The sequence below is a fragment of the Myripristis murdjan genome, chromosome 16 (assembly GCF_902150065.1).
Source record: "Myripristis murdjan chromosome 16, fMyrMur1.1, whole genome shotgun sequence".
Classification (NCBI taxonomy): Eukaryota; Metazoa; Chordata; class Actinopteri; order Holocentriformes; family Holocentridae; genus Myripristis; species Myripristis murdjan.
This window is the reverse complement of record NC_043995.1, coordinates 25572457-25600050: the sequence shown is the minus strand read 5'-3', so window position 1 is coordinate 25600050 and position 27594 is coordinate 25572457. Positions and strand designations below refer to the sequence as shown.

General features: G+C 40.1%; 2 protein-coding genes and 1 pseudogene across 2 annotated transcripts; all 3 read left to right on the top strand.

Moving 5' to 3' along the window:
• The first annotated feature begins 1198 nt into the window (after positions 1-1198).
• LOC115373684 (sialic acid-binding Ig-like lectin 11) lies at positions 1199-8298 on the top strand (annotated as a pseudogene).
• A 2614-nt stretch (positions 8299-10912) lies between these two features.
• Positions 10913-13156, top strand: irgq2 (immunity-related GTPase family, q2). The gene is made up of 2 exons (XM_030072002.1): positions 10913-11049; positions 11320-13156. The coding sequence occupies exon 2, from the start codon at positions 11322-11324 to the stop codon at positions 12459-12461; it is 1140 nt and encodes a 379-aa protein (XP_029927862.1). The 5' UTR covers positions 10913-11049; positions 11320-11321; the 3' UTR covers positions 12462-13156.
• Positions 13157-13647: 491 nt separating this feature from the next.
• Positions 13648-27440, top strand: LOC115373541 (B-cell receptor CD22). Its single transcript, XM_030072000.1, has 15 exons — positions 13648-13903; positions 14003-14401; positions 17171-17440; positions 19069-19335; positions 19982-20254; positions 21429-21710; positions 22364-22642; positions 23274-23531; positions 23807-23888; positions 24000-24072; positions 24190-24326; positions 24503-24560; positions 25702-25790; positions 25883-25961; positions 26918-27440. The coding sequence occupies exons 1-15, from the start codon at positions 13843-13845 to the stop codon at positions 27149-27151; spliced, it is 2841 nt and encodes a 946-aa protein (XP_029927860.1). The 5' UTR covers positions 13648-13842; the 3' UTR covers positions 27152-27440.
• The last annotated feature ends 154 nt before the right edge of the window (positions 27441-27594 follow it).

Below are 27594 nucleotides of genomic sequence, written 5' to 3'. Positions count from 1 at the left end.
ATTTACCCACGAACTGTACTTAAGTTCTGACAGATAAGAGCAATTTCCACTTTTACTGCTCCACATTTCCAAGAGAAATATTGTCATTCTTACTCAGCTACATGTTTTCTGCTTGTCATGTGCTGGGTCATCAGTTGATGGAGAGATATGATCAATGTAAATATTTTTCTCTTTGAATTATCTGTCTGTCTTATATTTTCATGCATCACTAAGCTGATGCTGTAACTGCTCATCCGGCCCTAATACACAACGAGCAGTTCAACACATCACACTGTCCAGTTAAATACATTATGCATTGTTGAGGCGACACTGAAAATATATGACTAACAACTGTAAACACTACAAAACAAAACTAAGTCATATGAAATACAAGAGGAACACATATTCAGCATATCTGCCAGTTGGTTAGTCTCTGAAGATGACAGGAAATTTGTCTTTATATGAAGTTGCACTAATAGTTCCCTTTTCTGAGTGTTTCTCACTCTTTCACCATCTTGAAGATTTGCTTATACAAAACCAAAACTTCTGCTTACATTGTCAGAGAACAGTCAGAGTGAAAAAGACTCCATTGCTCATGGAAAAAACAAACAGTTAACGTCAAATGAGATCATACATATATCAAATCATATATCATGCATTTTGTCACCAAATAACTAAGTTTTGTAGTAGTAGAGAAGTGATAAAAGTGATAACGCCTAGCAGTGTGATGAGAAACTTCCTTGTGGTGCAAAGAGGAAAGAGCTAAGTGAGAGAGAGTTCACAGAAGAGAGACAAGCCGCTGTCAGGAGAGCAGAGCAAGGTACAACATTACATTAACTTTATTTTGTGAGTGTTCGTCCATCTGTAAATAGAAGGAACTACAATGACTCATTCTTCTCTCACTTGAATAACAGTAGACTGATGTGCTGTGTGATGTACTGATGTACAAATGCTTGGCTGTGCTTGTACAATATGGTGGACTATAGTTGAGAAAATAGCAACGAAACTGATTCACAAAACAGCGACAGAATGGCTGAATGTGCAGCATCCTATATGCAAATTTAGTTATAATAAGAACAGAGAGAAAAGCTTCCTTTCTCAGTGTTTCTGTGTCTGTGCTGTAAGTCATAGAGTTTTCTGTTTCATCAACATATATTCCTGTATGTTTTATTGCACTGTTGATAATCTTTTTTTTTTTTTTCTTCTGAAAGGAGGCGACTGTCATTTGGAGGGAGAGACAGGCTCTCTCGGACATCTGCTGCAAGATGTTGGTTCTCATCTGGGCAGCTCTGCTCTTCTCTGCCAACTCTGCCACAGGTAGAGCGTCAACTTGTTCATGTCATGAAACTGTGACTTTATTATCACTGAAAACTGCATCACAGATTTCATAGCTTCTTTGTGTGGCTGTAGTCAGAAAATAACTTGTGTTATCTGTTGGCAAGAGACCACATGATGATATTTTGTAAAGCTCCGATATCAGCCTTACATATTAGGAAACTGATTTAATGATCAAACCCAAATGCCAGTAACAGTTAAGTGATGTAGTGTGATTCCAGCTTATGATTCTTTTGTATTTTGTTACAGTCACACAAAGGCAGGCACAAATAATGTGTATATTAAATTCACTTTCGGTCTTTTGCTGTTGATCACAACATGGCAGCAGCTTACAGCATCATTTAATTACAAAATGTCTTGCTTTGACTTCATATTGTTTGTCTACTTCTTAAATCTACACTAAAATCTGAATGTTTGTTCCTGTTTTGTCTCTTTTTCCCGTTTTTCACATAAACATGTGTATATCAAGGAGGAAAACAAACCTGTCCCAGTGGCTTCTGTGTCACCCTTAGTGAAAGAGCTATAACAGCAGAGGCTGGACTCTGTGCTGTTATTCCTTGCTCTTTACCCATCCAACCCACTCCAAACCCAAACATGCCATTTGGTTTGAATGTGGTTCCACATGTAGTGATGAGAAAAACATAATATTCAACTTCAACAACCAAAACATTTCGAAATACAGCTCAACTTTGACCTTTACCCCTTCAGCTACACACCACGGCACTAAGGTCACTTGTATGGTCACCTTTTTGAGCTGGTTTACAACAGAGGAGACGGTGACTCTGGATGTGACTTGTGAGTAGCACTTTTACTTTCTTACCTTTTTGCTTTACACACTTTAAAAAAGGAAAACTCCAACATTTTGGAGTTTGAGACTGGGCATTTTGGACCCACACTGCGACAATATGTTGGACACCATTTTCATGTTTTATACCTCCGGAGGTTTGGTTCCTATGGGTAGCATTTTGTGTTAGCTTAGCAAAACGACTTGAAGTCTATGGGAGTCATTAGCCCAGTTCTGTCAAGGAAAAGGAAGATCCACCACAAATTAACCCTGATGTCAAGTTTGGATCATGAATTTTTCAAATGTAATTGTTACATTTCCCCCAGAACGCGTAACCTGAATGAATGACGGAAGGGGGTGTGGGTGTGTGTGTGTGTGTGTGTGTGTGTGTGTGTGTGTTTGGGGGGGGTTGTTTAAGCCGCAGGGTTCAAAGCGTGTGAAAAAAGTAGCGGCTTATAGTCCGGAAATTACGGTAAAGGTTTTTGACCCAAAGGAAACTAAAAAAGAGTCACTAGAGAGAAAAGAAAACTCAACATCCATCACACACACACACACACACACACACACACACACACACACACACACAAACAAACTCAGAGTTTCATTCAAAACACAACATCACAGAAAGCCAAATGATGGTGTTGACTCTCCAGAGACACACAGCCCAACTGAACAGGCAAAACTCACTCCCCTATATCCTCCCAGCCAGGCTGATTAGCAGCAGCTGGAGAGTGAGACAGGTGCACCAAATAGCTCCTGATTAGTAGGAAAACCTTGTCCCTGCATTCCAAATCGCATACTTATACTTTTTACTTTTAGTATGTACTGCAGCTGCCCTTACAAAGTATGTAGTTTAGTATGTATTGGGACATACTAATTATTTTTTTCCCTACTAAATAGTATGGTAGTATGAGTATTGGAACGCAGGGTCTGGCACACTCTTTGAATCAAGCCTGACCATAACAGTAATCATATATCTTATGGTAAGTTTATAATAACGTGTGCAGCCAGTGAATATACTGTCACGCTCTCAAGTTGTTAACTCCAAAACTGGGACATTGGAACCCATTGAAACCGTACATTTTGATCCCTGGTATTCTGCAGCATAAACTGTTGTATGATAGCAGGCTGTCAGGCTCATCATTTTCCTTAGAAACTGTAATTTTCAGCATATTCCAGCAGAGGCAAAATACATGCTGTTTTCATAGGTTCAAATGGCATGGGGTCAGCAGCACTGTATACATTATGCATTACACAGTCATGTTGTGGTGACTCGCCTCCCTTATGTGTGTGGAGAAACTAGAGTGTGGGACATATAGGGAGGAGGTCATATTTATCCTTTCCTTCCCTTTCTCTCTCTCTCATACACACACATGCACGTACATTCATGTGCACACACTCAGTGTGGGTGAGTGAAAATTTAAAAAAATATTAATATATAATAATAAGGATTTTTGTCCAGCGTTAACTTTTTGTTAACACTGCACGAGGGTTAACTTCTCCTTCTAAATGTCATTTTACAACAAAGATGTGAGGATGCCTACAATCACCGGCAGTACAAGCATGAAGGAGGGTGAAGCTCTGACTCTGACCTGCAGAGCTGACACTAACCCTCCATCTCACATCACATGGATGAAACTCGACTCTGAGGAATACCTGCAGAATGGCACTGAAACGGCCACACTGGTCATCCCCAACGTGACAGCAGAACATTCTGGACAATACGTCTGCACAGCACGACACCTCAACACAACCCTGACAGCATCTACTAATGTAACTGTGATGTGTGAGTACATGGCCCCTATCTGCTTAGATAGTAAATATGTGGTCACATTCTGTGTTATCATCAGGATCAAACTCAAACGTGTGAGTTTAGAGCAGAGAATTGTGCATATTTTCATAGGACTATTCATTTGGAAACTACTCCTTCAGGTTTAGGCTGAGCCACATGTGTGCATCTTTCATTTTTGAACTTTTAGGCCATTTTAATCAAATTTAATTAGATTTTCTTATTTTTTCAGTTGGAGATTAAATCTCAAAATAGTTGTAAAATTTCAAATTACTACAGACTGCAAAATTTGTGGTGTCATTTGGCATGTTCACCAATTTAATCCCTTATTCACACTTTATCTGAGACATACTGAGGCATTCAGGATGTTTTCATTTGACTGGACCTGCAGGTTTAGAACAATTAGAAATCATGTTATGTGATGGTTTCAAATGACTGGAACTCTAAATGTCATTTTACCTTGAAGATGTGAAGACACCTACAATCACCGGCAATACAAACGTGAAGGAGGGTGAAGCTCTGACTCTGACCTGCAGAGCTGACAGTCACCCTGCATCTCTCATCACATGGATGAAAGTCGACTCTGAGGAATACCTGCAGAATGGCACTGAAATGGCCACACTGGTCATCCCCAACGTGACAGCAGAACATTCTGGACAATACATCTGTACAGCACAACACCTCATCAGAGCCCCGACAGCATCTACTAATGTAACTGTGATGTGTGAGTATATGGCCCCTGTCTGCTTAGATAGTAAATATGTGGTCACGTTCTGTGTTATCATCAGGATCAAACTCAAACATGTGTGAGTTTAGAGCAGAGAACTGTACTTATTTTCATAGGAATGTTAATTTGGAAACTACTCCTTCAGGTCCAGGTAGAGCCACATGTGTGCCTCTTTCATTTTTTGAACTTCTAGGCCATTTTAATCAAATGTAATTAGATTTTCTTAATTTTTCAGTTGGAGATTAAATCTAAAAATGGTTGTAAAATTTCAAATTACTACAGACTGCAAAATTTGTGGTGTCATTTGGCATGTTCACCAATATAATCCCTTATTCAAACTTTATCTGAGACATACTGAGGCATTCAGGATGTTTTCATTTGACTGGACCTGCAGGTTTAGAACAATTAGAAATCATGTTATGTGATGGTTTCAAATGACTGGAACTCTAAATGTCATTTTACCTTGAAGATGTGAGGACACCTACAATCACCGGCAATACAAACGTGAAGGAGGGTGAAGCTCTGACTCTGACCTGCAGCGCTGACAGTCACCCTCCATCTCACATCACATGGACGAAACTCGACTCTGAGGAATACCTGCAGAATGGCACTGAAACGGCTACACTGGTCATCCCCAACATGACAGCAGAACATTCTGGACAATACGTCTGTACAGCACAACACCTCAACACAACCCTGACAGCATCTACTAATGTAACTGTGATGTGTGAGTACTGTGTTTAGATTCTTGGAGGGGACATTTATTTGCATATCCTACATGATCTTTTCTTTCCTGTGATGTTGTGACACTGCCCTCATTCCTCCAGTCCGTCCAAAGATCCAAAATGGTTCTGAGTGTGTGGTTGAGTCGGACGTCCTGACTTGTGTGTGTATCAGCCTGGGGGTTCCCTTGCCCTCCATCAAATGGCCGTTGTTGGAGAGCCAGGCTGATTACTCCATCACTACCACTGTGTCAAGCTCCACTGTCAACAGCACCATCGTCCTGGCTGCGGGGGAACTCAACAACACCACTGTGGAGTGTGTCAGCAGCAGCGCTGTGACTGGGGAAGTAAAAACAAACCTCACCATCATCAGAAAAACCAAGACAGAACAAGAGGGTAACCACTCAGTGTTAAACACATCCTGTCACAGATCATGAATTTAGGACACTTTCAGTACCTATTTTGTGCTGTAACCTACTGTTAATTTGTACAGTCTTAGGGCAAGCTGCATCATAAAAGAAAGAAAAATCTTCTAAGAATAAAACATAACTTTTGTCAACACTGAGAACTGCGGGCAGCAACCGCAATAAAACAAAAAAGCATGGATTTGTTCACAATTTGTTTTTCTTGTCTGCAGGTCTGTATAATGAAGTTTTGGGTTTTGTTGTCACGCGGCTGGAAACTATCATTGCGTTTTTGATCGGCGTTGTCCTTTCAGCAGTCATCTGCTGTCTGACAAGGAGATGCTGTAGGTACGTTATCGAGTTTTCTTCTCTGGATTTATTGTATTCTTGTTCATTTTTGTCATTGCCATGAATTCCAGGTTGTGTATTATAATGTCCAAATAACAATACATTTTTATTTAATGCTGCCTTTCAAAAAACCCAGGCTGGTCATCTTGCACAAGTTCAGGGAAACAACAGAAACATAATGACACAATGTGATTCTGGGATACTGGGCTATACAAATGAGACTGACTTAACATGATTGATTTAACATAAAGGAACAGCAATTTCATGGTAACACTTTATGATAAGGTACACAACATTTTGAATGAATGAGTAATTACCTGCTTGTAATCCATTAGTTAGTGTACAATTCTTGAGTAACACCTAATTAAATTTCATAGAATAACTAATAATGAATGATTAGTTAATTGAGAAACTGGTGAGGGACGAATCAGGAACCACCTGATACGTGATGAATCTTTAACAAGCACTTCCTTAATAATTCCTACAGAACAGACTGGGAGATCCTATACTAATGAATCACTAGTTAATGATTAGTTCATGAACATCTGTAAATCATCATGCTGACCAAAAATGAGTCATTACTGATTAACTCTGCACCAAACTAGTAACAACTCATTCATTCATTCATTACTAAACACTGGTCACTGTTTTTGTGCACCCCCAAGTTTTGTGTAATGCTGAGTAGCTAATAGGTTACTCCTCATTATTTCAGCATTATCTGAAGATTACTTTCCCTTTCTGTGGTCCCTCAAGTGATGAAGTACTTAGTAACTTCTCCAAATTAGCTACCAGTTTACTTGTGGGGACACAAAAAGGGTAAGTAATCTTAAGGTAATGATGAGGTAATGAAGGACTAGTAACTGCTGGATCGTTTTGAATGATTTGCACTTCATTGATGGGTTTGGACTTTAATCCCGTGAGCATGCCATTGCAGTGGTCCAATCAAGATGTTGCAAATGAACAGATTAGGGTTTCAGCGCTAGTTTGGGAGAGTGATGGGGGAGGTAATATGGAGGTGGGGGGAAAAAAGCATTTCTTTATGTTGGGTTAAAATGAGAAGTTGATGTGCAAGATGATCTCAGAGCTTTTAATTTGACTTTACAGGGAGGTACTGCTGCCATCTTCAGAGATGGTGGAACTAGAACCTTTGAAAGAGTGAATTTTGAAGCATTGAAGATGCCCTCAGTTTTATTAGCACAGAGTAGTTGGAAATTACAGGCCATCAAAGTTTTGATCTCCTGGAGGCAGCAGACTTAGAGGAAATATAAAACCAAACAAAATGATGGGGTAGTGATGCATGATTCAACTGAAGGGAAAGAAGGGCATCAAGCGCTGACCCCTGGGGGACACCCTGTGTAACTGCAGCAAACCCAGAGTTACGGTGTCAAATTACACCTTATGTGGAATTGATATAATAAAAAAATCCACTTTAGCAGATTTTTGTAATTTTTTTTGCTGTTGAATAATATTTGATAACATTTATGCTTAGGAAAAAAAAGAAGAACTCCAAAAATCTGTCTGAGACCCTGGAGATGGTGACTTCCCAAGATCAGCCGGTATTTACATTTATCTCTACAGCTCGTCATTTCAGTCATCAGTGATTATTCATCTATTTAATGATCTTATGTGGCATTACTCTAACTGATTCTTGATACTGCGCATCTCTGACTTTTCTCAAGACATTTTACCTGGCAATGTTTTGAATTATGAGGCTGAAAACTATGTACAAATCTCATAGGTAGGTAGCTTTAAGCAATGTTTTAGTTGGCAAATGACTGACCCATCCACATTGCAACTACCAGGCAAATGTAGGACATGAAGTAGAAGAAGAAGGACGAGCTGAAAGTGGAGCCCCGAGCAGCGAGGCTGTGGTGAGATCAGGTGTTGACGGGGGACTTACAGACGGGGACTACGCCAGCATCGACTACTCCCTACTGAAGAAGAAGAGTCCTGATGACCCAGAGAAGAAGCAAGAGGTCATAGAGACAGAGTACGCCGAAATCAAGAAAGAAGAGAAGGAGCAGATACAAGAGGACGGTGGTGAGGAGAGTGAAATGTTGAAGAAGGAGGAGGAGAACGAGGAAGAGGAGGTGGGGGAGGCAGTGATGAAGGAGGATGAGGAGACGAAACACCCAATGCTGGAGGGGGAGGGAGGTGAGGATGTAGCGTTATATTCCAATGTGAAGGCTATTCTGGGTGAGAAGGAGTGACACATCATGCTGTTGTTGTTCTGGGTCTGTTGAGACTGATGCTTGTATTTGGTTTGATTATTTTAATGTCTGTTGACTTTGAGGATTTGCTTGGGCTCAAATGTATCTGGTTGCTTACAGTTTGCTCAGAGGCTTTGATAATCTTGTTTCCAACTGTAAATGATGATCTTGTGTAAACTTTCGACCACTGTGCTGTGCTCCTCAGCAGTTAAATTCAGCCAAAATAAGCAGAAGTGAGAGGCTTCACACCTCTGTACGTGGATGCTATGATGCTCTGTCATGTTGTGCAAACAATTTTATACAAATCAACTCTGTTCTTCATTAAGTATACAATATGCAATGCAATTGAAATTCCCCATAATAATCTTTTTTGCATGCAAATATGATGATGTTACATGACAGAAGGTTGGGTTTCATAAATTAGTCCCTGTCTCATTCTGCACACTCGCAATGTGCGCCCCTGGTCAGTGCAGAGGGGGGGGGGCGTAGTGCCTCCCAGTTCTGCTCTTGCTCAACGCACCCCTTGATCTAATTTTGCATTGGGTTTGACTTTGCGGGGGTTAGTTATACATAGACATAGACCAGACACAAAGTTTAGCTTACCTCGGTTTGTGAGTTTATTTGTCAGGGACTGTGCACAGCACAGTAGCTGAGACAAAATTAGCAAAGTAGCTAATTTGCATCTGTAGTTTGCGGGCAGGAAAAGATTAAAAAAACAATGTACAAACTTTGCAAAAAAGCAATTAATATCTGATGTGCCCTTTGTGGTATGTTCAAGCACAACTGGGGACCGAATTCCCTGCGTCTCATCTCAGAGACTCGTGTTTGTTTGTGTTTATTTGTCAAAACCATGCAGTTACAACACTGCCAACATCCAAGTGTATTATTTTATCTTAAAGAAGGCTTTTTCCATGCAAAATTGTAACTTAAAAGTTTTGTCTAAAATCTTGAAACTCTTGGGGGAATAAACAATGTCACTGCAACAGGAGGAAACAGTTTGCTCAAATTATGAACTCAACAAATGTCCCTTGACTCTTCAGACAGCTTTACACCCTGAAAGGCTTGTACACCGCTTCCCTACTTCCTTATTTCTCAGAAGTGCACCGTTTTGTTGTTATATTGAATTAAGACTCTTACGACATATCCACTTTACTATAACATGCTGTATTGAAAACAGACGAACTCGGCAAATCTTATAGAAAATGTTGAGTTCGTCAAAAATGTTTGATTCTGCTGTTTTTCTTTTTTATCCTTTAATGTTATGTACATATGCTACCTTGGAGGAAACTTGTCATATGGCACAGATGCGTCTGTCGCAGTGTTGTTGGTAAAGACAAACATTTTTTGCTGTTATTACAAAAGCATCATTGAACTTCTCTCTGGTTGGCCAATGAATATTTTCTGAGGTTACCACAGTTTCATGTCTCATCATATCAGCCACACGTTCTCAGGTATTATTAGATCTCGAGTGCTGTTTCATTTCATTTGTTACAGGAGAATGAAAAATGAAAAGTAGACTCCTTTACTGGTATGATGCTTATTATTATTTTGTTTTTGAGCGTTGAATATTTAAGTTACAAATGTGTATGCGGATGACATCTTTACTATTTAAAGCTCAGAGAGAAAAACTAAAATGAAAATCTAAATAGCTGATAATGACAAATGTGTTTGCCACTTTGTGTTGCCTTTATTGCCTTTTTTAAATAAAGAATACATTTTGAAGAGCGGGGACAATTATATCTGACTATTGTTACATATCAGGAAAATGCATTTAAACTGCCTTACCTGCAGTAACTAGGAAGTGTCATTGGGATTCACAGGATCATAGCCTACACATTACTCGGCATCGAATCATATACTTTTTCATTTCACAAGTCCAAATTCTTTTTTATTACCATAATCATTACAGAAATGAACCCCTATTCATATAGTTGAGAAGAAATCACTTGGAAATTGAGTGTTGTGGTCAACATAGAGTAGACTGTCTGCTGTGAAAGAGAGGCCAGATGTGAAAACCTGAGACACCAAGCAGCTGTCAGAGCTTTTGTTTATCTGTTTCTGTTTGAAAGAGAGAGGAAAGAAAAACTTGGTGGACTGATTTCAAACAACATTATGCACCTTTCTTCCTCTTTATTGCTAACATCTTAAAACTACCGGGCAGGAAGTTAAAGAAAGGAATCATGCAAAATATATACTGTAAATGAGACTATTATCAAGGAAGTGAAAGACATATCTTGTCTATATACATCTGTCTCAATATTACATAAACACAAGGCATGTATGAATATGTGATATATGACCACCATCATATCACTGCAATAGTTGGGTGTAGGAGGCAGTGAAAATAAAAAAGTAGTCACTGTTGCTCAGCATTGTGTTTTATGCTCACATAGGGCAGTTCAGTGATGTTCATAAGTGAAGCTTTTGAGGACAGTAAATCATTAGAAATAATAATAAAACCCCATAAAACAGCCAGTGTTGTGTGGTTCCATTATAAATAGGTGTCTGCTAATGAGCATATAAATATGTTTATATGACAGCAGGCAGCTTTCAGTATGAATGTACAGTACACAGCATGCATGAGTGTGCTTAATGCTCACTCTGGATTAAGAATGAGCTTACAGGATTAGAATGTTCCACTAGCTGGACGGACGCTTTAAATAGATCAACCAGATACTGTCAGCTCTCGAAAGCAGGAGAGAAATCTACATTTGACCATCGGGAACACAGATCTATTCCTGAAGGCCTGAGGTAAGGGTGCAGAATACAGACAAGAGTGTTTAGGATTCTTCTCTGTAGGTTTGTTTTATACAGGGCTGTCACCGTCAAGCTGCCAATTTAATTTGTCTTCATTAAGGTGTCAGTGTTAACTGTGTCGCCTTTATTATCAAGTGTGTTGTAAGAACAATTTTGATGCTTTGCTGTCATTAAAAAAAATGCCTGTGCTACCACATACATCATGGAGATCTGTCCCCTCCTGGAGACAGAATACTCAAAAGGACTTCTGATGTTTTTCCACAGAAATGGCTGATGTCATCAAAAGCCTAAACCTCCTGGAGACCCTAAAAGAGTCCATAGAGAACAATAAATTATCAGATGTCAAAGATGCAGTGGAAGATCTGCTGATCAGCAGGATCAATTTAGGGATTGTGGGGGAACGTGGGGTTGAAAAGGCCACATTTCTAAATGCCCTGCGTGGCCTTGGCCCTGAGGACGAGGGAGCAGCCCCGTTTCCATCCCCTACGCCCCCAGAGGGAGTGGCAGGCTACCCCAACCCTAAACACCCTGACTTCCGCCTGTGGGATCTGCCACCTGTCCCGACCACCTCTCCGTTTGAACCCCAGGGATACATGGACAGAGTTAAGTTCCTCCGCTATAATGCCGTTTTAATGATGTTCACGCAGAGCCCCCACCCAAACTGTGTGGAGTTGTTCTTGGAGGCCCGTTCAGTCCAGCGAGAAACAGTATACTTTGTTCTCTTAGCTTCAGAAAAAGACACAGAAAAGAGTCTGGAGGCCAAAAAGAAAGCCAGTCTGGAGGTGCTGACATCAGAGGGTGTGGCACGACCTAAAGTGTACATGGTAAGACCCTCCACCTTGGAGAAGTTTGACTTCCCCAGTCTGTTGGATGACATGGCCAGCGACCTGCCAGAGGTGCGGGCCAACGCTCTCCTCCTAGCTCTGCCAATACTCACCTTGAGCCTGGTCACTCAGAAAAAGGATGCATTCAAAGCACTGGTGTGGGCAGCCGCCTCGCTTTCTGGCGGGGTGTCAGCCATCCCTGTTCCCCTGGTGGCCTCCATGGTGGATTCCAGTGTAGGAGTGCGGATCCTGAACAAAGCACAGATATCACTGGGCCTGGATGACGAGTCAGTTGAGAGGTTGGCCCGACAGCGGGGCGTAGAACCCAAAAAACTGAAAGATCTGCGGACTTGTACCCTGTCAGTGGAGATCACTAAGGGGGAAGTGAAAAAACGGCTGGTGTCTGCGGAAAAGGACTTGTCCTCTGTCTCATCCCGGCTGGTGCAGATGGCGATGCCCCGAAATGCCCGTTCTGCAGGCCGCTCCTTCACTGCTATGCTGCAGGCCCTAAACGGGGCCATCGATGAGATGGCAGCTGATGCTGAGAAGATAGTAGCTGCAGCAGTGGGGGATGGGAAGTGATAGTTTTGTTTGTGCATGTTATTTCCTCTGTTTGCCGTCAGTTCAGATTTATTTTTTCCCCCTTTGGGATAGAAGACATGTTTTAAATAGTGATCTATGCATCTTTTTGATACATTTTCACTTAAAATTCTCCAAACTGATGGTGAGTAAGCTGCAGCATGCTTGTTCAAAGTCTTTGCCTACGAATGCTGTGCAGTAGCTTACACTTTCACAAAAGCACTGAATAGAGGAAGTGAGATTTCGCTAACATCATGCCTACAGTGAGGTGCACACCGATGATAAAAATATAGTGGGCTCCGGTATCTGGTTTGCCTAATTTTACATGCAAAATTCTTGTGGGTCTTGTGATTTTGAGTCTATGGACATCGCTTTTCAGTCGCACATGAGGATGGATGATGTGTGCTGCAGACTGCTGTAAGATCCACTGAGGTAGGAATGAGATGATTTGTAAATTATGCCTCAGTCTAAACTGTTACTGTTGTTGTCACTGCTTTTAGAAAGAAAAAACTAATGTAAATATACATATATATGTACAGGTGTTATGCTCTTATGTTAAACACGAAAAATGTCAGGTTTTATGTGTATTTGTGGAAATTTTAAAAATACTGGATGTTTTTTTTTTTTTCTCCTTTTTGGACAAAGCAATATTTTGCTAATAAAAAGACTAAAGGAATAGAATAAATGCAATATACTGTAAAAAAATAAATTAGTCAGTGTTTGTCATTCTGTACAGTAAGTATATGAAAGTCTTTAGGTGTGGTATCTTATGGTGTGAAGAATGAATGCATGGCCAATGAAGCAGAAAACAGTAAGTTAACATACTGTAGCACATCAGGAAACCTTTTTTCCCAAAGTCAATAATTTCAGATAAATAACTAGAGTTATTTCCAGCGCAGTTTTGTTTTTTACAGGATGTTTTACACACAAAAAGTGTCACCATTGCAATAAGGCAGATCATTTCACAGCTATCAAACACACACACACATGCACAAGTATGTGTGTCATATGTGCGCATGCGTGCGCGCGCGCACACACACACACACACACACACACACACACACACACACACACACACACACACACACACAGTAGATTTACATAGTAGACAGTGTGATTTCCTCAGTTTTAGATAGATTTTCTTACTTGAAAAAAGAAGAATGACTGACTGAGACTGGATTAACTGGATTAAATGAAGCAACAGTGTTCACATGAACAGACAGTGAATATTTGTCATACATGTGTAAATAAACTTTTTAAATTAATTTGCAAATGTACAAAGAATAGAAAAATGTACAAATCCAGCGCAAATGTTTCCACACAAAGCCTGGTGTCGAACAATGACACATGCACCTGTTTTTGTTTCAGATTTTAAGCTGTAAATATGATTCATAAAATGAAGGCTTCAACTTGCAGATGGCTGGTGTTTCTGGCCATAACAATAGGTATACTTTTTGTTTTATTACATTTTAAAAATTGTCTTTGTAACTGGTTGAATGGCACTTCACTGACTGACTGTTCCACCTCTGTTTTCACCACCACAGATTTCTCCTGCTCATCAAAGCTCTTTGAAACATTTGACACACACCTGAGAGCCAAAGAAGGATCATGCATTGAAATTAGATGTACAGGCGATGCGACTCAAATGAGAGCAAATGAAGGAAATGCAGTCTGGTATTGGATAAAAAATGCGGAGTATCATGAGACAAACAAGAATTTTACTGGCACTGTCATTTACAGCACCACACCAAAATATCCTGTCAGTCAGGAGTTTGAAGGCAGAGTGGAATACCTTGGCTCTCAAAGTTTTGGCAGACAATCACAAAATAAGTGTGGTATTAGGATCAACAACCTGCAGAAAACAGACAGTGGAAACTATTCTTTCAGATATGAAGGAGCACAAATCTGGATGACTAATCCTAGGGTGAACCTTACAGTTGAAGGTATGTTAGTCCATCACAGATCTGAACATTATTGAAACACAGTTTTAAAAATATATGGATTTAAAATCCAGTGTTTGGTGCAGTTCTCTTAGGTTATGTATTATCCAGAGATGTAGCTGAGTGTTAAACCATACCTGGTTTTACCCTTGATTAAACCATAGTGGGCAGAGTCAAAGAACTACCAGTTCCTCTGACTAAAAAGGTGAGACTGGAGACCACTGAAAAAGGAACAGTGATAACAAAGGATTTGACTTATAGTGTCAAGAGAAAGTAATTGAACCCTTTGAAATGTCCTAGTTTTCTGCTTGAATTGGTCATAAAATGTGATCTGATCTGCATCTGCAAGTCACAAGTAAGACAATGTGTTTAACCACACAATTAATACACAATTAATTAACATTTTATGTCTTTATTGAACACAGCCATTACACTTTCACAGTGCTGTGCAGGAATTTTGCACACTTCCTTACAGAAGGGCTTCAGCTCAGCCATATTCTCAGGATGTCTGGTAGGAACGGCTCTCTTGAGGTCATCCACAGCATCTCTATTGGATTCAGGTCTGGGCTCTGACTGGGCTACTCCAAAGGGTGGATTTTCTCTGTTGGAAGCCATTCTGTTGTAGATTTACTTCAATGTTTAGGGTCATTGTTCAGGTCAACCTTTAATGAGCTTCAGCTGGCAGACACCCTGACATCACCTGTACGATGATAGTGGTCGATGGTGGCGAGTGGTCCAAGCCGTGAGGCAGCAAAGCAGCCTCAAATCATGATGCTCCCTCCATAGTCCCTCACCGTTGGGATGAGGTTCTCATGTCAGTATGCAGTGCCCTTTTTACACCATACGTAGTTCACAAAACAATTTCCCAGTAGTGTTGTGCAGTGTCAAGGCGCTCTTTAGCAAACTTGCAGGGATGCAGGGATGTTTTTTTTTTTTTTTTTTTTTTTTTTTTGGAAAGCAGCGGCTTCCTCCATGGTGTCCTGCCATGGACACCATGCCTGTTCAATCTTTTGCATTTGCTTAATCTCTTCCAATGAATAAGTAAGTAAATTTTATTACATCCAAGGAACAGTTTGTTGTACAGCCAGCAGAGAATAAATAAATGGTAAAGACAGCAGTTCATACACAGAATACCCAACATACAGATGTAGTCTACTGGCATTTATAAGGGACAGACCACATCAAGCTATTCATGATGCCAGTAGTGACCAGGACAAATGAGGTCTTGTATCTCTTGGTCCTACACTTTGGTACAATGGACCTGCGACCAGATGGCAGCCGTCTGTATTCAAGAGACAAGAGGTGACTCTGGTCAGACAGGACAGATTTGGCCTTCCTTGTAGCTCTGGCTCTTCAAGTTTTATATTTTGCCACACCATTTCACAATGCTGCTCAGTCTGTACTTATTTTTTAGCACAAAATTGTCTCCATTTGTGGACAGTTTGTCTAAATGTGGCCTGTTGAATACCTAAAGTCTTTGAGATTACATTGTAACCCCTTCCAATCGTATGCAAATCAACAATTCTTGACCAAAGGCCTTCAGAGATCACTGTTTAGCGAGGCATGGTTCACCACAACAGATGCTTCTTGTTAAAACACTCAACAACAGTTTGAGTGTTTTTTGTAGGAGTCAAAAGTAGCTCTACACCTGGCTCACATCTCGTTTCACTGATTGGACCTCAGGTTTGCTAACTCCTGACTCCAGTTAATTCTTTTGGGAATCATTAGCCAAAGGATTCACTCACTTTTTCCAGCAGCACTGTGAATGTTTAATGGATGTGATCAATAAAGACATGAAATATTATAATTGTTTGTGTGGTATTAGGTTAAGCACTTTGTGTTTGTCTATACTCATAGACGTAGATGGAGATCTGATCACATTTTATGACAAATTAATGCAGAAAACTAGGATATTTCAAAGGGTTCATATACTTTTTCTTGTCCCTGTATATGATGACATCTGGTATGCTTGCTGCTAACTGAGGAAGAAATATGTAGTTTTGCTCATTTCTGTTAGCCAACCAAACTCAGTGGTTTTCAAAGTGGGGTCCAAGGACCCCCCGGGGTCCTTCGGGGGCTTTCAGGCAATCCTCAGCAAAATGTACAGTTTAATTTTACTATACCTTAAGATATTGTTTCAATGCAGAACATGTATGAGGGATCATTTTAACATTTTCCTGAATCTCACCACTAATTGTCAGTGCTAATGTAAGAAATCTTAACAATTAAACCTGCACAAATGAATTTGATTTCTGTCAAAAACAAGTAAAATAAATGTGCTAAAATATGAGAATATGAGAATGTGAGAAATGTGAGAAATAATGGAGTATAAGTGAAAAATCTGCAAAATAATACTAATAGAAAATCAATAAAACTACCAGAAAACTATGGGAGGAAATGAAAAAAACATTCAGTACTAACTATCTCTTTTGGTACTTGTTGGGGAAAAATCACTTCAAATGGGGTGTGAGCATCCAAAAGATGAAAATGTTGAAAACTCCAGGCCAAAAAGATGTTTGCCAGGTTGTTCACTTCTGCTCAGAAAAAAAGGTTAACTGAGGTTTATACCAATAACCTCAGCTTATCTCCGCCTTTGAGAAAAGTTTGTCACATATCATATGCATAGAATATGAAGAATATCAAACAAAATATTTTCCATCATGCACATTTATGTCAAACTTTTTACAACAGGTTCACATAAGCTAAAAACAAAACAAAACACCTTGTTGTTTAACTCTGCATCGCTTATATTGTCTCCCTTCTTCTTTTCAGAAAACCCATGCAAGATCACATTTGAAGAGCCACCTACAGTAAAGGAGTCCGGTCCTGTAACCCTCAAGTGTTCAACATCAAGTTCTTGCCGTTTCCGTCCACAAATTAAAGAGCTCCAACTAAGTTATCAACAGGACTATGACGAAAACCTTAAAGTCAGCAGAGTCAGCTTTATGGCTAACGGGCAGGATGATGGGAGGACGTTCACATGTCAATTGCAAGATAAGAGAGACAATTGTTTGGCTCAGAGTGTCCGTCTAACTGTGGAGCGTAAGTTCAGAATTTGAGTTCAGTTTTATAATGAGATGTCTATCATTTGAGCAGGGGTGGAGGGAATAAAAATGTCCCATTCCAGTAGAGGTAGGTCTACTGTTAGCTCTCTGAAATTGTCCTTACCTAAAAGTAAGTTAGAAAATGGATAACAAAGTGAAGTCAGTCTCTCCCTCTGTGCAGACTTGCCACTGGTTGTGAATGGTGTAACAATCAGACAAGCCAAGAGTCTCCAGAGTCACAAATCTGATGCTAAGTAATGAAAGTGATTTAAAATCTAACAACACCTTAGTAAAAGTAAAACTACAGACTTTAAAAAGTACTCAAATTAGTACAAGTGCATGAAAAGCAAGTGACTGCTGCACAGTGGTGGAAAGAGCACAACAAACTATAGGTGTGAACTTTCCATGCAGTTACAAAGGGAGGAGAGAACACACTTCAAACTAGATTCTTTTAAAGGGGCATTATGCAAAATTGCTGAGGATCGATCGAAGTGAGGACCTTGTAGACTCAACTGGCAGATATAGAATAAGCATGACAATATGATGGTTGAGTCTACGTGGTTCTCACCGTCAGGACAAATTGGTGATATTCTCTTTTTTCTATATCAGGGAAACTTTCTTAACTGCAGTAACTAGGAAGTGTAATTGTGATTCACAGGATCACAGCCTACAAATTACTGAGCATCGGATCATATACTTTTACATTTCACAAGTCCAGTTTCTTTTTATTACCATAATCATTATAGAAATGAAGAAAACACTTGGTGCTTGAGTGTTTTGGTCAACATGGAGTAGTCTGCTATGAAAGAGAGGCCAGATGTGAAAACCTAGACCTGAAACACCAAGCAGCTGTCAGAGCTTTTGTATATCTGTTTCTGTTTGAAAGAGCGAGGAAAGAAAAACTTGGTGGACTGATTTCAATGAACATTATGCATCTTTCTTCCTCTTCATTGCTAACATCTTAAAACTACTGGGCAGGAAGTTAAAGAAAGGAATCATGCAAAATATATACTGTAAATGAGACTATTATCAAGGAAGTGAAAGACATTTTGCAGATTTTACATCTGTCCTTTTCATCTCAGTATTACATAAACACAAAGTATGCATGAATATGTTGTATTCAGATTGAATGTCCTGTTCTTGCAGAATGAAAACAAGCCATTGTGCTACACTGTGCAGTAGTTTTTCAAATTGTACAAATTTTCCTCTTTTTTCCACACTTATTCCACATTTTTGGCCAGTTGAGTCTAAATGGTTCTGGCCTCCATTGACCATCTGCAGTTTTTCCTCATGCAGCTTTGATTTGAAATTTGGAAATGACAAAAAGTAGAACCAACAAGGCAGAAGCAGATTCCTCCTCTCGTCTTTGCTGGCTTAGCTTTTATTGTTAAACGTTCCACAATCTGTCACTGATCATTTGTTCTCTGTAATGGAAATGATTTAAAAAAAAATGTACCTAAGTAAATGTGAAACTACTGACGTTAAAAAAAAAGTACATAACAAAGCTGCTCAATTAATGTAGCGTGGGTAAATGTCAATGTCTGCATCCACTTTCATTATGACAGTATGCAAATGCATTTCTCTCAGCTTCTCTCAATCAGTTCCTCTTTTCTTCTGTTGCCTCAGATTCGCCTAGAAACACAGAGGCGAGGAAAAGCCCTGAGGATGTCAAGGAAGGAGACATTGTAACTCTCACTTGCTCCACTAGAGGGCGTCCTGACCCCGCATTTTCCTGGTTTAAAGATGGAACTGAGGCCACTGTTAAAATCAATGTTACAGGAGCAGAGTGGAAAATTAATTCCATTACAGCTTCAGAGAGCGGGACGTACTACTGTGTAGCTACAAACAAGTATGGGACAGACAGATCAGCTACGATCCACATTGATGTGAAATGTGAGAACTTCTTACGTTTATTTAACTTCTATCTATCTATCTATCTATCTACTCTATAAATACTTTTCCCTCATAATAGTGCTGTAGCTGTATGACATCTAATATTTTGCGCTGGAGTCTCTGGTGTAAAAGTTGATTGTCATTGTGAATCAAACTAAAATAATGTGGAAAACTTCTGTTTCAGATTGTCCAAGTGAGGTTAAAGTAGAGACGAATAGCTCTGAAATTACAGAGGGAGAAGACATCGCGTTGACTTGTGCAGTGAGCAGAAGCAACCCAGAACCTCATTCCTTCGGATGGTACCAAAACAACAACTGGATTGGAGAGGGAAAGACATATGAAATTAAGCAGATCCAGCCCGAGAGACGTGGATCCTACACATGTGAAGCAACTAACAGTGTGGGTGCTGCCAGGTCTCAGCCGCATCAAATCAATGTTCTGTGTAAGTTTCACAACCCCTGGTCTGGTACATCTCAAGAAGCAGAACATGGCACAAAGTTAGGACCTCCACAAGGACTATTCATACTAATACCATATCCAGTCAAATGGCTTTTGAATAAAGCTTTCTCCAAATGGCTCAAGCTACAGATGAAGTGGCGCACATGATGTTGCTGAACCTAAACTAAAGTTGCCTTTTCCTTTGTAGACGCTCCAAGGAACTCCAAGGTTTCCAGATATTATGTTGTTGATGATTCTGTGAAAATCAGGGAGCCCCTCAGTCTAACCTGCAACACTGAGGCCTTTCCTGAGCCACAGACTTACAGCTGGTACCACAACAGTCACCACAAGCTCTCACACTCTCAGAAGGACCTTCGTATTGACCGTGTAGACAGAGAAGATCATGGATGTTACATTTGCAGCGCCACCAACATCATCGGTCCAGGGACCAATAGTAGTGCTACATGCATCAAAGTACTCTGTAAGTAATTGTAGGTTAAGGTAAAAACATACCTTGTGGTTCAGATCAGTTACGCTCTTGCACCACTGCATGCTGTAGCCTCTTTGTCTTTTATGATGACCTCAAAGATGAAGCTTCCTCATTCATCTAAAATATGTTATGATGCAGGCTACAGAGACCGAGGCTACAGATCTGTGTTCAACACAAAGAAACCAACAGACAGGAGCTACCTTTTTTCTCTCTCTTTTTTTTTTTTTTTTCAATATAAGAGGGAACCGATAAAGTCCTCATACACAGTTTATGCTGTTTAATTAAGGAACAAGTTTGGTATTTTTCAACCTATTTTAAAATGTTCATTCTAACTTTGAAAACAACCCAGCAGGACCCTTGTTTTCAAACTCAAAAATTATTATTAATGCTCTTTTTCAAAGTTTGAACTGTATAGTCAAATCTGTTTTTAAATTGTTCAGGCACAAAAAGTGGCAAACCATGCTTTTAAATATTAGATTAGGCTATTTATAATGGCTCTCTGTGGTTATGAATATTTGGGATAAAGGTAGTGAAAAGTAGTTGTTCAAAACATTTTCTGAAAAAATACATACATAATCCAAATAGGAAGATGTGAATGTACAATGAGCTTCCGGTTTTCAAAAAGGATTATACTGTTTTTTCTTTAAGACAACCCAGAAAATTTGTTCTAAACATCTCCACGGTGCACCTAAAATTGAACCTTAAGCTTTTCTTGAGACCAACTTCTCCACTAATTATTCCAACAACCCACCAAATAGTTTGGAAAATTGTCCTTTGCACACCTGGAATTTATAACCAATAGCCTCGGTCAATTTATTATTGAATGGGCATATTCATCACACATCTGTAGGTTCCTATCAGTCCACATCTGTGGACTGATAGGAACCTACTAACCCACCAGTAGGTTCACTCTTAGCTTTAATAACCATGAATAGCTGGTTAAGGTGAGGGAGAAGGTTGCATCAAGGCAGGTGTGACTCCAGGGCCTCAGTTAAGACCGACTGGTGAGAGGATAAAACTCCTCTGACCCACTAGAGGGTGCAATAGGGCCCTACTAACCCACACATGTCGGGGTTATTACGATTGATACAGGTCACTCAGCTTGACAAATCAACTTGACAATTTGAACATGCCCTCCTGAAGGTCACCTGTTTCCTCTCCACAGTCCAACCCACCAATCTCACACTGTGGATGCCTTCTGAGGCCACTGAAGGTCAAAATATCACCATCAGCTGCACCACTGAAAGCTTCCCATTGGCACAGCTCACCTTGTCACACATCAACTCAAACGGTCAGTTCTCCTCAACGACTTCTCCACCCGACTCCAACTTTGTCAGCACAATCAAAGTCCCGTTTGAAGTAACTCCAGACGACGCAGGCCGGTACCTCTGCAAGGCCAAAAACTCTGAAGGTTCTGACAGCACAGAGAAGGAGCTGGTGGTGAAATGTGAGTGCAGCTCATTCCTCACAATTATGAATCTGAAATAATCATGCATGATCTTGAAAATGTCTTTCTGGAGGCAGAACAGGCCAATGGGAGAGAAGTCTTTGTATCTGTACATTGCAGATCTGTAAAAACTCCCTCTGGGGTCAGGTGAAGCAAAAAACAAACACTAAATCTGCACTCTTGGTTTAATAATCTGTGTACACAATTTTACAAACAGGGCTGTCAGATTTATAATCTGTGCCCTGAGTGCAGATTTAGTTTTTTTTTTTTTTTTTCTCAGCTGACCCCAGCAGGGGTCTGTAAAAAACAGCAAAACAAAAAAAGGTTTCCATTCCATTTTTTTTTTTTTTTTTTTGAAATTGTGTCATTTTAATTTTACTAATGGCACATGGCTTCAATACATTTGAGCAACCATAACCAGTGGATTTTGATTATTTACTTAGGCTTGTCTTGCCACCTTGCCTTTTCTTTCCATATGTACAGTATAATGAACATTCATTACAGTAGAAATAATCATCTAGATGAGAGCCACTGTGAGAAAGACCGCGATTACGGCCATCATCATACAGTAATCATCTGATGGGATGTTTTCAAACTGTGTTTCAGATCCTGTGAACAGTTTTCTAACCTGACTTTATTTTTGGTAAATACAGATCGTCCCAAAAATGTGTTGGTTTCGTCTGCGGAAGGTAAAGATGGTCCAAATGTGCGTGAAAAAGAGGACTTGGTGCTGAAGTGCAAAGCTGAGTCAAATCCACCAGTGACGTCCTACACCTGGAGGACGACTGCAGCCAGGACAGAGGAGCTTGAGGGACAAAAAGATATTTTAACTCTCCGTTCTGTCACTCCCTCCCACAGTGGACTGTACAGCTGTACAGCCCATAATGACCTTGGAACGGGAAAGTCACAGGAATTCGAGGTCAAAGTCATGTGTAAGTAGACTGACACACTGATGGGTGTGAATCGATGGGAGGGGGGAACCACGGCGCCTTGTGACCCGACTGTCAGAGGCCAAAGGCACAACATTTACGCTTCCCTCGAGTGGACGGTGCACAGATAAATTCGTCTCAGAAGTAAATCCTATTCCTGTTCATTGGCTTCAGTTGCTTCAACTGATGTTAATCACAACAATAAGAAACTTGGAAATAATGTGTGCTACCAACAAATGAGCAAACTAACTAACTAAATAAATCCCAAATTTATTCTCTATTCAGTCTATAAACATAAACTATAAAGACGTTAAAAGTGTTAGTATCTCTTTTTTGGGGGTCAAACAATGACTTATCTTACTCATGCTGCCTTCAGGTGCTATTGGAATTATCATAATTATGAGCACTTTACAATATTAAACATAAGCAGCCTAATAAAGTGAGGGGGGGAGTGGGGATTTATGATATTCCACCTCAGCTGTCCGGATGTGGCATTTAAGGTGAAACAGAAAAGCTTAAGCGTGTAACAGCTGCCTAATAAATCAGTTAAAATGTAAACTGAATACCTGATATGAATTTTCTACAGGACTAGGAATTTGTGCTATCCTTAATCACTTATTTTTTTCCATGTTAGACGCTCCAAAAGATGTAAAGATCGACATATCCCTGCTTAACTGGAAGAGTCCGGCGAATCTGAGCTGCAGGTGTCACAGCTTTCCTGCCGTCAGCCAGTACCAGTGGTACAAGATTACAGAGGAGGAATCTGACGGGACATGGGTCTCATCTGGTCAAAATTACACAGTTTCCCCAGACAAGCCTGGAATGTACTACTGCACTGCTAAAAATCAAATGGGTCTCCAACGTTCTGAGTCACAAGAAGTGTTTCTTGACCGTGAGTGAATTACAAGCCCACACGTCATTTTCAGCATAAACACTGCAGAATGAATCCAGGATGTTCTTGTATGTTGCCTCTCTATGGTATTAAAAGGGAGATACTGTATATGCTGTATACTGTATATACTATATCTGTATGTACTGAGTTTTTTTCACGGAGTAAGCTATATTAGGTTTGAGAGCAGCGGTACAATTTTGAGTTTAAATGCACCAAACTTATTTTCAGTGCAAATATTGATTTTTATCCCCTCTCTCCTCTTCCTCGAACCTCAGGAGGATTCCTGCGTTTTCTCCCAATCATCCTCTTCTTCCTCTTTGGTCTGGTTGCTGTTCTGCTCTTGGGTTTTCTGTGCAGGTAGAAAAAAAACCAAAACAAAACACAATCTTTACAGTTATACAGTATAGAATTCAATGTGCTAACTATGCACATGTAAATAGAGCTCAATCAGTGTTGTTGTTTTTTCAGACAAAGACGAAACAAGCCTTTTCAGCAGGGGGCGTCAAACACACGGCCTTGCTGGGGCATCTTTGGTTTTCTGGTGATTATTTTCTGTCTTTATTCTGCACAACCTGTTGCACACCTTAATTTAACATACTTGGAGATAAATGAACTAACAGTGTGTGACTCTGTGTGAAAAAAAAAAAAAAAAAATCAGGTCTTGCGGAACGGCACCAGGGAGAATCTGGTGAGTGAAAACGGCTTTGTCGGGCCTTGCAGGAGCAGAGATGACCTTTTGCCCGACCGACGGTGTCGTCCGCAGCCCCAGCCCTGCCGGCCTCGTCCAGACAGCACGTAAGGCATCAGGCACACACAGTTCCTGACCGGGACAAGGCACACACTGTAGGACACGGGGCCGGGTGGGCTGGTGTGTATGCCGGAGTCAAAAGATTCATTGAAGAGCCTTCAGACACAAATGGGATTGTTTGTGGCTGTCACTCACAGTTTTTATTCTCCTTATTTCTCCTCAGGCCGGCCTCCAACATCAGCACTGTTTACTGTACTGTGAATTTGCCCAAGGGCAAGCAGGTGAGACGGTGAAAAAGCAAGTCAAGTCAAGTTTATGCGAATAAGTTAAAATAACTGTGATATCCTCATCATGAAAACAGTAAATGAAAACAAAAGTGCATGACTGAATTTTGTGAAATCCGCCAAATGGGAAGAGGCACAGCAAACTGACCTTTAGTGACTGTTGGATGATGGCCAGTCAGTGTCGTCTGCTGTTGAGCTGCATAACAGTCACTTAAACCTGAAACAGATCTTTTCCATGTGTTTTAGTTTTTGTTTCTTAATCCGTTGCACTAAAGTATCACAGTTTGCACACACTTTAAAAAGGTTTCCCTCGAAGAATTTCATCTCTAAATAGTGTTTCAGGAGCTTTCCATCTGTGCAGAGATTAAAACATGGGGGAAGCACAGAATTCTTGTGTATTTTTTTTTTTTTTGACATAAAAATCATCACATTTATACAGCATCATATTCCAAGAAAAAAACTCAGAATTTAAAAGACTGAAGTCCTAAATTTATGAGAAAAAAAGGGACAAATTTGCAAGAAAAATACTCTGAGATTAAAGTAGAAAATTTGTGAGAGGAAAAACTCACAAATTTGTGAGAATTAATTTATTATGTGCCTGCAGTGTGTGGTTGATCCAACTTTGCAAAGTAAAGCGATGATTTTTTTTTTTCTCGTAAATTTGTGACTTTATAATCTCATAGTTTTCAGGGTTTTTTTCTCATAAATTTGTGAGTTCTATCTTGTAAATTTACACTAGAATCTTAGAAATTGGAGTTTTTTCTTAGAATATTGGCTCCATAATTTTTTGTCTCCCTACAATGGCACTAATATGCCGTCGCACATTTCAACTTACTGAATACTGACACAAATTCAATTTATTATCTTCACTGAAAATATTGGTGTCAGCCTTGAAAAAAAAAAAAAAAATGCACCACCAGTCAGATCCAACTGGTAGACAGAGGATTTGTCTGTGACTGATGGCTGCTGATTTAAATGACAGAGTGTGTCTGGCTGCAGCCACGAACTGATCATTCAGTGTTCAGTACTGCGAGGGCATGAACCGCTGGACACTTGCAGCATCTGTTTGGAAAGATGAATGAACTGATTCAGCTGCTACTGTATAATCATTGATGTTTTCTGTTTGACATCTGTTCAGGGTCCCTCGCAGCCAGCCAGAGGGCAGGACAGATCCACAGAGGACGATGCAGTCAACTATGCTTCCTTACACTTTGGGGAACAGAAAAAGTGAGAACTGTGTGTCTTTGCGTATTGAATACCGTGACCAGAGAGAAAAATGTTCAGGCGACAGATATGGATAATGATGTTCTGTTTTTCAGGAATAGACCGGCTCCAAAAGCAAAAGCGGGTGAAGAAGACGTATATGCTAAAGTGGTGAAGCCAAAGCCACGTCAAAAGGTCAGCCACATGCAAACCTTTAGTGCCTCAAAGGTTTAGTCGATACATAAGTCGATATTCTGCCACTCGGGTTCACCAGGAGCCCAACTGTCGAACACAGATCTTCCATTATCTACCATGTCATTAATTTCATTCAAGGCTCTCAAAAACAGAGCGACAACAAAAATATGATCAAATTACAAACATGACTCAAAGAGTATCAGATAAGGAAAATGTGGTCTATTTTTATTTCTTTATAACACTGATGGCCAATTTTTCAAAACTGAATGAAAAAGTAAACATGGTTATCTGGAAAAAACAGCAGGGCAGATAGACCTGTGATACTCTTTGACTTATGCTCTTGCAACTTATATACATATTATGTACATCACACTTACATATTTTACATATTTTTTGTTTTTGAGAGTCATTTTGTGAATGCAATACACATGAGTAGGGAGGCAACAAAACAGAGTGGCAATATACAAACTTATATTGAGCTCAAGAACATATTCAGGTAAATGTTTTACTGAGACTCCATTTCACTTTAATTGCTGCTATTTGCTCCAGTTCATACCGGTAAAGGATTCTCTACCATGTAATCTGTAGTGGTGAATTTCCCTGTGGTGGGACTAATAAAGGCTTATTTTATCTTAGTCACCCCTAACTTCTATCATCAGCTATTTATTTACTTAATTTACTACTTTAACTGCAGTTGGAGTAAATGAGGAACTTCCAAAATAAGAAGTACTTACATCTGTGACACCACAGAGGATGCTTCCTGTTGGGAAATTAAGTTTGGTGTAGCAAACTCACTGATTACAGCAAGGGACATCCCCCTCTCCCAATCCCCTGCATGGAAATGTACCGCATGAGTTACGAGATATCAGATGTGTGTTTCATATGAATCATGATGTGCCTAAAATAAACTCAGGATGAATGACTATAACTGGTGATGATCTCTCCTGTGTTCCTAGGATGCACAGGGAAAGCACGATGTCTACGAGAACATTGGCAAGGCGCGTGCTCAGAAGCAGCCCGTGGCGTCCAACTTTGACTCGGACAGCAGCGAAGAAGACGTAGAGATCAACTACTCGGTGGTGAACTTCAAGGCAAAGTCCGGCAATCAAGGAGGCCACCACAGTCGCACAAAAGGCTACAGCAGCTCAGACGAGGAAGACAAGACTCAGTACTCTGAGGTCCGGATCTGAAATCTGGAAGTGGGTTAGCCTACTGAGCCATGCAAAGCCACAAGTCGAAGGTGTCACGTTCCAAGCCATTATTTTCCGTTAATTTTTTTCGCTGTTAAGATATTACTTTTTTGTGGCATCTCAGTTTTTGCTAGTGTGCAGTGTGATAGCGAGCAGCGGAAAAGGAACAGAGAAGATATGAAAGACAGCAGGGAGGAAACAAACCACAAGAATTCACAATATCTGGGTATAAATGTGGTGCAAGTGCCAGAGTCGTGTGTAATAAAGATAAATAAAAAAAAAAGAAGAAATGATGTGTGTGTAGAGAAGAGGAAAAGTTTATTGGCATCACTGTGGGACACTGGGTAACAGCTGGTGACTTGACGTGGTTACAGAATTTGTAAAAGTACAAGATGACACAATGCAATGTGAAGCTGTGGTGCAACGGCTTTATTTCTGCAACA

Bases quoted from the DNA above. Each gene is read 5' to 3' on its own strand.
- irgq2 (XM_030072002.1), top strand. From the start codon at position 11,322: ATGGCTGATGTCATCAAAAGCCTAAACCTCCTGGAGACCCTAAAAGAG.
- LOC115373541 (XM_030072000.1), top strand. From the start codon at position 13,843: ATGATTCATAAAATGAAGGCTTCAACTTGCAGATGGCTGGTGTTTCTG. The intron at 13,904-14,002 runs GTATACTTTTTG...TCACCACCACAG, and splicing joins GTTTCTGGCCATAACAATAG to ATTTCTCCTGCTCATCAAAG. The intron at 20,255-21,428 runs GTAAGTAATTGT...TCCTCTCCACAG, and splicing joins TACATGCATCAAAGTACTCT to TCCAACCCACCAATCTCACA.